This window comes from Dictyostelium purpureum, assembly GCF_000190715.1.
Source record: "Dictyostelium purpureum unplaced genomic scaffold DICPUscaffold_41, whole genome shotgun sequence".
Classification (NCBI taxonomy): domain Eukaryota; phylum Evosea; class Eumycetozoa; order Dictyosteliales; family Dictyosteliaceae; genus Dictyostelium; species Dictyostelium purpureum.
The window spans coordinates 45,090-56,671 of record NW_003519378.1 but is presented as its reverse complement, the minus strand read 5'-3'; the positions used below and the strand labels follow the sequence as shown (position 1 = coordinate 56,671).

At 25.6% G+C, this 11,582-nt stretch overlaps 5 protein-coding genes across 5 annotated transcripts; 3 read left to right on the top strand and 2 right to left on the bottom strand.

The window, feature by feature from the left end:
- Positions 1 to 178: 178 nt before the first annotated feature.
- On the top strand, positions 179 to 648 carry DICPUDRAFT_91466 (uncharacterized protein; the record flags this gene model as incomplete). The annotated part of the gene is made up of 1 exon (XM_003285219.1): positions 179 to 648. The coding sequence occupies one exon, from the start codon at positions 181 to 183 to the stop codon at positions 610 to 612; it is 432 nt and encodes a 143-aa protein (XP_003285267.1). The 3' UTR covers positions 613 to 648.
- A 69-nt stretch (positions 649 to 717) lies between these two features.
- On the bottom strand, positions 718 to 1,868 carry DICPUDRAFT_29076 (uncharacterized protein; the record flags this gene model as incomplete). The annotated part of the gene is made up of 3 exons (XM_003285193.1): positions 718 to 1,087; positions 1,157 to 1,394; positions 1,472 to 1,868. 3 exons carry the CDS (start codon positions 1,866 to 1,868, stop codon positions 718 to 720), a joined length of 1,005 nt encoding a protein of 334 aa, XP_003285241.1.
- A 331-nt stretch (positions 1,869 to 2,199) lies between these two features.
- On the top strand, positions 2,200 to 2,823 carry DICPUDRAFT_76189 (uncharacterized protein; the record flags this gene model as incomplete). The annotated part of the gene is made up of 1 exon (XM_003285218.1): positions 2,200 to 2,823. One exon carries the CDS (start codon positions 2,200 to 2,202, stop codon positions 2,821 to 2,823), a length of 624 nt encoding a protein of 207 aa, XP_003285266.1.
- A 326-nt stretch (positions 2,824 to 3,149) lies between these two features.
- On the top strand, positions 3,150 to 7,876 carry DICPUDRAFT_149109 (uncharacterized protein; the record flags this gene model as incomplete). Its single annotated transcript, XM_003285217.1, has 3 exons — positions 3,150 to 3,798; positions 3,860 to 5,851; positions 5,916 to 7,876. 3 exons carry the CDS (start codon positions 3,150 to 3,152, stop codon positions 7,874 to 7,876), a joined length of 4,602 nt encoding a protein of 1,533 aa, XP_003285265.1.
- Positions 7,877 to 8,296: 420 nt separating this feature from the next.
- On the bottom strand, positions 8,297 to 9,000 carry DICPUDRAFT_91465 (uncharacterized protein). The gene has a single exon (XM_003285192.1). It carries the CDS (start codon positions 8,983 to 8,985, stop codon positions 8,332 to 8,334), a length of 654 nt encoding a protein of 217 aa, XP_003285240.1. The 5' UTR covers positions 8,986 to 9,000; the 3' UTR covers positions 8,297 to 8,331.
- Positions 9,001 to 11,582: the final 2,582 nt, after the last annotated feature.

The window sequence follows — 11,582 nt, the reverse complement described above, 5'->3', positions numbered from 1 at the left end:
TAAACATAATAATATTTAGTTTCAGTAGTAAATAGTTTTATTCAATAACAGCAACTATTCATAATATTGTATTGTTAATATTATCATATAGTTTATTTGTTTTTTTATATAAATGTTTCGTAAACCACAATCACCCCACAAAACATTTTTATTAATTTTAACTTTTATTTAAATATATAGATGGATGCCGAAATTGCCAGATTAAACAAATTAGCTGAAGAAAGAGTTCGTACCGGTGGTAAAGGTTCAATGAGAAGAAAACAACAAGTTGTCCACAAAAGCTCAACCTCTGTTGATGACAAAAAGATCCTCCAAAAATTAAACTTCAAAACCAGACCAATTGAACAAATTGAAGAAGCTAACCTCTTCAAAAACGACGGTAACATCATCCACTTCAAAAACCCAAGAGTTAATGCTGCTCCAAACACCTTCATTATCTCTGGTCACAACGAAGTTAAACCAATGGCCTCAATCCCACACGTTATCACCCAATTAGGTGCTGAAAACTTAAACCAAATCAGAAAGATGGCTGAAGCCTTCAAAGCTGCCGACAAAGACATCACTGCTGATGATATCCCAGAATTAGTTGAAAACTTTGATTCAAAACAATAAATAAATCAAAAATGAATTATAAATAATATTTAAAATATACTTTAAAATTTTTTTTTTTTTTTTTTTTTTTAAATTTTACTTTTTTATTTACAATTATATTTTATATTAATTGTTATTTTCGTCTGTTTGGTCACCTTGCTCGTCGTCTTCGTCTTGTTCGTCTTCTTCATCGCCTTCTTCAAAACTAACACTTGTATCATCACCTTCATCATCTTCAGTATTACTTTCATCATCCTGAACAACTACAAAGTCACTTGATTTGGTTTTATCAATTGTTAGATTTCTAGAGGTTTCGGTTGTATTGAACGATTCACACTTTGGGCATTTTTGACCAAGAAAATGAAGTGGAAGATCGCTAGATTTTACATTACAATCGTTACAAAGAATTGATACGGTTGATCCTGCATACATTTCTGGCATTCTACTTCTTTGGACTAATCTATCATGACGACTCCAATCTAGTTTGCCCAATGACCTTTATAAAAGAAAAATAAACATATGAATATAATAATTACCAATACATATTAATATATAATTTACATACTTTTTACAAATTGGACATTTATAGGATTTTGAGGCAATTAAATCTTTATAGCATGGATAATGTAAACGATGACCACAATCAAGAGTCATTGATTCTTCTCTACTACTAAATATATCATCCATACAAATTGGGCAATTGCTCATACCAATATCTTGAATACAATTATGAGATTTAAAAATTTGTGGTGCTAAACATAATTTACATTTATCGCAATGTATATAGTTTTCACGTTTTCCAACTAAAGTGAGAGTAGAGATAATGATGGTTAATAATGATTCTATCTTTTGATTGTTATAATATATATATATAACATACCTCTACAAATACCACACCCATCGCAATGGAAAAGACTTTTACTTTGATCGTTATCGAAAAATACACATATGTCACAGAAATAATGGCCAAATTGTTTTTTGCATTCTTTATTTGCACACTGATTTGAAACTGGTTGGATTGTATCGCAAAACATGCATAGGATCTCTTTAGTTGCATGTCTATTAATTTCGTGATCTAAATTTTCATTATGACAAAGTCTGCAAACATAAAATCGTTGACAACAAAAAGCTTTAATTTTACAATTACGCGAATAGTGTTTGCATCCTAAAATATCTTCTTTATTGTATGATTTTGCATATATTTCTTCATCTGTTTGTGGTTTTATTTGTTTTGGTAATAGATTTTGGGGGATAATAAAGGTGGGTTTGTTTTGCATTTTATTTGTATAAATTTTGTTTTAAAATTTTTTATTAAAAAAAAAATAAAAAAATAAAAAAAACTTTTTGAATAAATAATTTTAATTTTAATAATTTTTATTTTTTTATTTTTTTTTTTAATTTTTAAGTTTCTTATATTCTTCATCATTACCACACTTAACAAAATAATTTGGATTTTTATAAATAATAATATTAATTTTAATTTTTTTTTTAAAAACACAAACAGATTTATTTTTTCATATTTAAAAAGAAATGTTATTTATAAATTAATTTTTTTTTAAATAATATTTTTTTTGTGCATATTTTTTTATTTTGTTATAATTTATATAAATGGATAAAAATAATAATAATAATAATAATAATAATAATAATAATAATAATAATAATAATAATAATATAAATAAATATAAAGATACTTTTTATAGTTTAATAAAAAATATAGAAGGATTTGGTAAAGAAAGTTTGCGAACATGGAAATTATTATACATTGATAATGACATTATTAAAATAATGGTAGTTGTTAGAGATGATATGGTAAATGTATTTGGTGGTATCCATGGAGGATGTCTTATTGGAATGATGGTCAGTGCAGGTACAATTTTGGATTTGGTTATCAAGGACACTCTATTAACTACTCTTGGATTAACATCATCTATAGTTACAAATGGTAGAGTAGGTGACACACTCATCATCACATGTCTGGTTGATAGAAGGACCAAATTAGGTTTTTGCTTTTCAAGTGCCAAGGTAGAGAAACTTAAAAAAGGCACCATTGATATATCTGAAAACGAAGCCAACACTGATGAATACGGCACAGTTTACAAAGATGATCAATTATCATTGGTTGCAACAACACTAATAGTATTTAAAAACTATCCTTTTAAGGAAAAAGCTTCATTAGTCAAAGAAATTGAAAAATCAAATAAAATTTCAATTTCAAATAATAAACTATAATTGGTATTATAATACCAAAATGTAAAAACCAAACCATTATTATTTTAATTTAAATAGTCATTTAAATAATTAATTTTTCCCTCTAAAAATTTTTTAAAATTTTTTTATTTTTTTTAAATTTTTTCAAATTTTTTTTATTTTTAATTTCATATTATTTACTTTCTATAACAACAAACCTAAATTCTAACTCATACTTTATGATGTTAGCTTATACATTTTGTTTATAATATTGTGTTTGTTTATTTATACTTAAAAATAATAAATAAAATAATTAATAAATAAAATAATAAAATAAATAAATAAAATAAATAAACAGCATTAATAAAATGTCAAATAACCATGATTTATTTTCACAATTTGTCATATCATCATTGGGGAATAGTTTTTCATTGGACTACGCATCGAGTTTAGATAAGAGTAATAATAATAGCAGCAATAGTAAAACAGATACTACAGATACAAAAATAACATCACCAGAAATAAAAGGATTTTTAGATGATACAAAGTTAAATAGTTCAAGTGGTTATAATAAAAATAATTATAGTTTTCTTGGTGATTTAACTAATGATGATACAATAATTAAAAATCAATCAATGCTTTTTGATTCAAGAATTAATACAACCACCAATAATAATAATAGCCAATCATCTCTATTTAGTTCAACACTAGATAAGCAAAGTTCATTTATAAACGATATTAAAAGTAAACAAAATAATGGAATTTCACAAGAAAGTTTTATAAATAAACATTTACCAAAAATTCAAACCCAAACTCCACCACAAAATCAACCATTATTTGGACAATCAACCTCTAGAAATAGTACCAATAGCATTAATAACTATAATAGTAATAATAATAGTATTATTACAAAACAATCCCAACCAAACAATGGCTTAAAAAGTATTGCATTCGACACCAGTTATGGTGGTGATAAAATAACCGATGAAAAATCATTTTCATTTAATGTTTCGTCAAGTAAGTATAGATTATTTTTATATATAGGATTAAAGCAGAGTATTAATCAAACTTAATAAAGATATTGATATAGATGGTGACGATAAAGAGTTATTTAATAGTAGAAATTCACAGCAAAATAATGTTAATTTCACAAATATTAGTTATAATGGGCAATCGAGCCAACAAAGTGGTACAGATAATTCATTGGTTTATTCTCCAGCGACAAATTATCAAGGTGATGATGAAGATAATATCGAAAATGGATCAAATTATAATCAAAGTTATAACTTTAATGGCTATGGTAATGAGGCGCCTTATCAACAGGATTATAATAATTATCAAAATGAAAATTACCAGGATAACAACCAACAGGATTATAATAATTATCAAAATGGGGATATTGACGGAAATTATGAAGAATATGAAGGATATAGAGAAAATAATTATGATTATGATAGTAATGGTAATAATGAAAATGATGGTGAAAACAATTTAATATATTCAAACAGTGGCGAAGCTAGAACCCCAGGTACATATTTTAAAACTAGATCACCATCAATGGGAAGTCTTTCAGGTAATGGTGGAGTGGATTTGGGTTTATTTAATGATAGTTTAAATAATAGTAATGGTATTAATAATAGATCAACACATAGCAATAGTTTAAATAATAGTAGATCTCTTTCAAATTTAGATAAAAGCCAAAATAGTTTTAATAAAAGTTTTAATGGTAATTCATCAAACAACAACATAATAAACAATATTGGTAGAATATCATTGCCACCACAGTTAAATAGTTTTAATCAATCTTTAAATAATAGGCAACAACAACAACAACAACAACAACAACAACAACAACAACAACAACAACAACAACAACAACAACAGAAACAGCAACAACAGAAACAGCAACAACAGCAACAACAAAATACAACATCAAATACATCTTTAGGTGCAGCTAGTATTCAAGTCCATTCAACACCTGGGGACTCTAATCCAGAGTATGAAGCATATTTACGTTTAAGAGGTAAAGTCTTTAGTAATAATGGTTCCCCAGGGAACAATAGTGTTTTAAATAAGAGTGGTAATAATCATAGTCAAACATTTTCAGTTTCGTCAATTAATGAAAATTCACAATATTCAAACCAACATAAATCTCCACCCCCTCTTCAATATGTAAATCAGCAGTCATCGCCACAACATCAACAATTGCAACATCAAAACCCACAATCACAACATCAAAACCCACAATCACAACCTCAACAATCACAACAATTACAACCTCAAAAACCTCAACATAAGAACCCACAGCTCCAACACCAACAACCACAGAACCCATCTCAGCCCCCAAAACCACAGCAACCTCAACAGCCAAAGCAAGTGGGGTTACAAAAATCACCAACTCAACACCAACAACCAAAACCACAACAACAAAACCAACAACAACCAAAACCACAAAAACAAAATAATTTTCTTGAATTTCCAATGATTATAATTGAAAAATTAATTGATTTTTCAAGTTGCGAGTTAGAATGGACACTTATTAAAGAAGTCGTTATAACAAATCCGCATCCAAAACCAATTACCCTTTTAAATTTAAATATAGTTGGAGAACATAAAAATTGTTTTAATATTATAATTCCAGAAAAATTTTTACCAAACAAATCCACAAATTTAAACACTAGTTATAATCCCAATTCAACATCATTACCACCAAAAAGTCATTCAATGATAATTATTGAACCATTATCATATACTACAGTATCAATTCAATACTCACCAAAAGTTGAAAATTCATTGGAATTAAGAGAAGACTTACACCAAGCAAATTTAACTTTTACAAGTGCTGCAACCGACTCAACTCATTTCGATGATTATGTAGTATCTAGATTTTCAGTAAAACAAATTTCAACTGGAGCTATGTTTTATCAATACTCCATTCCTATTAATGGCAAACCAACTTCTCAAATTGTAAATAACGAAGATTTATTATATAGTTATAATATTTGGGATATGGGCGAATGTAATAATACCTCCTCCACTTTAAATTCAGATTTTTCAACCCTTTTTCCATGTAAGCATAATACTATTTATTTTTAGATTATTTAAAATAAATATTAATAGTTTTTTTTTTATAGACGATCATAAATTAGCGTTTGAATTTAATGGTGAGGGTTTTTCATTTGAAAAGTTACCAAATGATAAGGTAACATTAAAATTTTCGATACCAAAATCACAGATATATACTGGTGAGGCTAATATTATTGATACAATAACGGGTCAAAAGAAAAATGTAAAATTAGTAGCAACTATAAACTATGATCAGTTACAATCACAAAGTCAGTACCAACCAGCACAATCTTTTTATCAAAGCCAACATGCTCCGATTCCAATTGATAATTCCCCAATAAATTCACCATCATTAATAAAAGAATCACTTAAAAAAGAAAGAGAGCAAGAAATTATTAAACAACAACAGGCTCAAAAAGAAAGAGAAAAAGAAAGAGAAAGAGAAAAGCAACTATTACTTTACCAACAAAGCGAAAAGAAAGAAAATGAGGAGGTGCAAACACAAATAAGACATGCACAAATGCCGCAGCCATATTTATTTAAGCCCAAAGTTATGGAGGTTCCAAATTATGAACCAGTACAACATATATATAATTATCAGAAAATTCCTTTAAAAATTTCAAATTATGTTTTAGAGAATGGTATAAAAATGGTATTTGAAGAAAGAAAACAAATCTTCCCAACCGAAACATTACCAATTTTATCTAGCTCAAATGAACCTTTAGAGGTCGAATGCACATCCACACTACCTGATGTATTTATTATTAAGCCCTCAATATTTACAATTCAACCAAACACATTGGTACCACTTCAAATAACCTATCAGCCACCTAGTGAAATGCCATCTCATCGTGCAGCATTTATTATTTCAGTTCCATCGCACACCAAAGAAAAGATTAAGATTGATTTGATTGGTGTCACAGAATCATTAAAATTTGTATCATATATTTCATCATCACCACCCTCACCTTCATTCCAACTATTCAAAAAGCGCCAAGAAAATTCCAAACCACTGCCATATATTAATGATGAAGCGTTTAAATTGGACAATTCAAGTATTATATTTCACCATAACAATCAAGATCTACCAACAACTAAAAAACCATCATTGTATTGCAATAAAAAATTGGTTCATTTTGGTGGTGTAAGATTGGGCGAAATGAAAACAACTACAATTACATTAACGAGTACACTTCCAATGGCATTACATTTGAAAGCAGACTTTAAACAAAGCAAATATTGCAATTTCTTTAGCGTAACAAGTGGCAATCAACTATTAATAGCACCAAATGATAAAAGTCAAGTTGAAATTCAATATGCTCCGTTATCTGTAGATACACATGATAGTGTTATTGTATTCTCTTCATTAAACAACGAGTTATCATTTACAGTACCTCTTATTGGCTATGGTGGCAAATCTAAAATGGAAATCACCTCATCAGCACGAAACACAATTGATGAAAATAACACCATTATATATGTAAATAAATTAAGTAACGACGAAAAATCAATCTATTGCAATTTTAGTGTTAAAAATATTGGTCAGCGTCCTGGTTTTGTAAAAGCCCTAGCGTCATTCCCAAACTCCCGTACTTTTATATCACCTGACAGGGTTGCAATTGGTGTTGGTGAAACTATAGAGCTTCGTTTAACTATCCAACCATCAATAAACATTCAAAATTTTATAAAGCAGCAACAGGATTTAACAAATTCAATCGTTTCAAGTGGTAAAGTTAAACTTTATTATGGTGATGAATTATCGCGTTTAAGATGTATCAACTCAAAACTATATTTAACCACAAGTACTAATAATCAAATTAAATTTGATGGTGACTTTTTATACGACTATAAATATAAAGAAGAATTTGAAAGAGATTTACATTTAAGAGAATTACTTGTAAAGGATAATAATCAATCAAATTTAAATTTAGATGCAAATGACTACAATTTAGAAACTGAAGATGATAACGAAACTTTTTATCAACAATTATCAAATATAAAAATTACTCCAATAATAAAAATAAATTAATAATAATAAAAATAAAATAATATAAATAAAAATAAAGATATAATTTATGTTATTTTAGAAATTTATTATTTTTAAAATAAACATTTTAAACAAAAAAAAAAAAGGATTGTGGAGATAATAATTTAGGTTTAAGAAAAAAATAAAAAATAATAACAAAATTATTTTTTGTGTTTTTTTCTTTATATTTATTTAATTAATTATTTCGTCGGAGAGCAATGGTTTTCTTGTACCATTTCTTTGTTTATCAAACACTGATCTCCAAAAACTATAGTTTGGAATTAATCTAACACCATTTTCACCCTTGATTTTATTTACCGAAACCCCAATTACAATATAAAGCGTAATTGAACCAATACATCTAAATATTAATATTAAAGAAAAGAAAGAGAGAAGAGAGAGGAGAAAAGAGAAAAAGAATTTAAAAAAAAAGAGTTAATAATTTATTAATTTCTTTTTTAATTATTTTTTAATTTTAAATTTTTAATAAAATTAAAATAAGAGATAATATACATTATAAAGATTGATAATACGGCTATTCCTATCTTATATGATGTTCTATTGTTGTTATTTGTAGCATCATAACAGTTTGATAAAGTCTCTATTGATGAGGGGTTTTGAGGACCAGATGGCATTGGAGATGGTTTATAGCTGAAATCTAGAGGCTTTGATTGGTCTAGAAGCATTTTAAAATACTGACCATCATTGTAAATATAAAAGGTATCTTGGAAAACATTTAAAATATTTATAATCATATCTTCGAGTGTTTCATTTTTTATATTTGCAATTTGTTCCATTTTTAAATAAAATTTTGCAATTTCGTTCATCTGTGTTGAATTATTTTGATCTACAAGCATTGGTGGATCATCAGTAAATAATCTAACTTCGTCTCTATCTGGATTGGATTGAACTCCAATTAAACTACCACCCAATTGGTAAAATGTGTTGAAGGATGCCCAAACAAAGTCGTCACAAATTGAACTATTTTGATAGTGATAGTTGGTATTTGGATTATCTACTTTAAAAAATGTATATACTGGGTGGGTTATGTTATAAATAGGTAACCATGATAAATATTGCTTTACCTGTAAACCTGTTACATCATACATCATCAATTGTCTTTTAATCCAATAGGTCGAGTTTATTTGATTGGTGATCCCAACTAAACCATATGTTTCCCATTCGATTTTGTAGTTATGTTCATCATTTTCGGTTATATTGACTGGAAATAATGAATTGAAAATATTGGGTCCTGCATAATATTCTGTTGTAATATTTAATTTACTACTAGATAAACCTATTCCACTATGATATCCATTCTAAAATTATTTAATAAACCAAGTTAACATAAAAATAAAATTATTATAGTCGTAGGTTTTTCCAAGTACTTACCACTTTTGCGAATAAATTACCATACTTTGCCTCCAATAATGGTGCTTGTAGATAGTACATTTCAAACTTATCATTATCATCTATACTTCGTGCAAAGTTACAAATATTATCAAAATAATAGTTTTGAACTGTACTATCATCATTGCTACTACTATTATCACCACTTATAAATAATATCTCTTTGCTACCCAATAAAATAACTAAAATTGAAAATATTATTAATTTATGATGATACATTTTAAATTATTCTTTATTTTATATTTTATTTTATATTTTATTCTATATTTTATATTTTATTCTTTATTTTATATTTTATTCTTTATTTTATATTTTATTCTATATTTATTTATATTCTATATTAATTTATATTTTATATTGTATTTATTATTTATAAAAAAAAATTTTATCATTTATCTAATTTATATGTTATAAAAACTATCATTTAAAATTTTAAAAAAAAAAAAATATTTTAAAATAAATAAATTAAATATTTTTCTTTTTATTACAATAATAGTAATAAAAATAATAAATTAAAAATATTTAATTTACACACCCACAAAATAAATTATAAAAAAAAAATAAAAAAAAAAACTAATAGACACACTTTAATTTTTGGGTAATTTTTTTTCTCGAAAAATAAGCCCAGTTTTTTTTTTTTTTTTTTTAGCGACTCTATAATTTTCTTTGCAGGTTTTCAAAATTTTTTTAAAAGACACATCCAAAAAGTGCAATTTAAAATAAAATTTTTTTTTTCATTCACATTTCATAAACACCTTTTTTGGTGCTATTCAAAAATTATAAAAAAAACATTTTATATATTTATACAAAAACTCAAATTAAATTAATTAGATCAACTTTAAAAAAACATATCAATGTAATTGAATAAAGTGCATTTACATTAACATTTAAATAATGATTTTTTTAAAAATAAAGATGTTTTAAAATGATACCTCCATCAGTATTTCTATTTATTATGTTTTTTATACTTATTATCATTTCTTTTCTGCCATTAAGCTCCCCAGTATAAAACAAAATAAAAAAATTAAAAATTTTTAATAATAAAATTTTTATTTTTTAGTTTTTATTTTTCGGTTTAGGTTTCATAAAAAAATAATTGTTTTTATTTGATTATTATTTAAATACATAAACCGAGCTTTTTTTTTAAAAGTGGTGATGATTTTTAATGATATATTAAGTCAGTGTTTTTATTTATTGTGTTTTTTGTTTTTGTTTTGGTATGTACTTTATACTTGCATAAGTTTTGTGTGGTTAGGCATATAAATCCGGAAAGCTTTTTTATTTTTTTTTTTTTTAAGTGAAGATTTTTTTAAAGCTAACGCTTTAAATTAATCAGTAAATTTTATTTAATGTTTTTAATATAAATTTTTTTTTTTTTTTAAAAATGAGATAATTAAAAGCAAATGCTTTAAATTTTTTTTTTTTTTTTTTTTTTTTTTTTAAAAGTGAAGATAATTAGCTTTAAATTAATCAGTAAAATATTTCTATAAGCGAAGCATCTAGTTAAGTCGAAATCTATTGCTTTATAGTTCCATTGGAAGTGTGATTTGTGAAATCTGGTGTTGTTGTAAAAATAGATGTAATTTCGTGGTTAATTCTTTATATTAAAATCACAGGAAAGATTTATGCTTTTAAAAAATTGCCTCAAGCCGGGATCGAACCAGCGACCTTAAGAACTTCAGTCTCACGCTCGTACCAACTGAGCTATTAAGGCATTTGTGAATTTTTTCAAAATTCAAAATTTTCTGGTGATTTTTTATAAAATAATAAGTAATAACTTCTGATCTTTTGCAATTGTATACCTATAAAATTGTTTGCGGTTATTATAATTTACCAGTTATACCATCCGTTCAGAAAACTTAATAAGATTTAATAACAATATTAAAAATTTCTGGGGTAATTTGTAACAGATTCACATTAAAGTATATATTAGTTTGGTACAATTTTAAATATGATTTCTCTGTTTCCTTAATTAGAAGTAAGAAAGGGATTATATCTTTATTTATATTATTTATTTAATATTAAACTATTATTAATATTTTTTTATAATTATTAAATTTAGATTACTATTTTCAACATTTTTGCTATTTTTAATTTTTCTTTTTTTGTTGTTGTTTTTTCTAAATGATTCAAATTTCTTGTGTTTTTCCCCACAGCAATTACAGCCCATTTCATTTTAAATAATTTTTATTTTTATTTTTTATATTTATTTTTAAAACGCTTTATAATATTTTTATTATTTTATTTTTTTAGATTACATCACAATTAATCTAGCATCAACACAAGTGAAAAATAGCAC

Excerpts from the sequence above, each read along its gene's own strand:
- DICPUDRAFT_91465 (XM_003285192.1), bottom strand. The coding sequence starts at position 8,985 with ATGATGTATGATGTAACAGGTTTACAGGTAAAGCAATATTTATCATGG.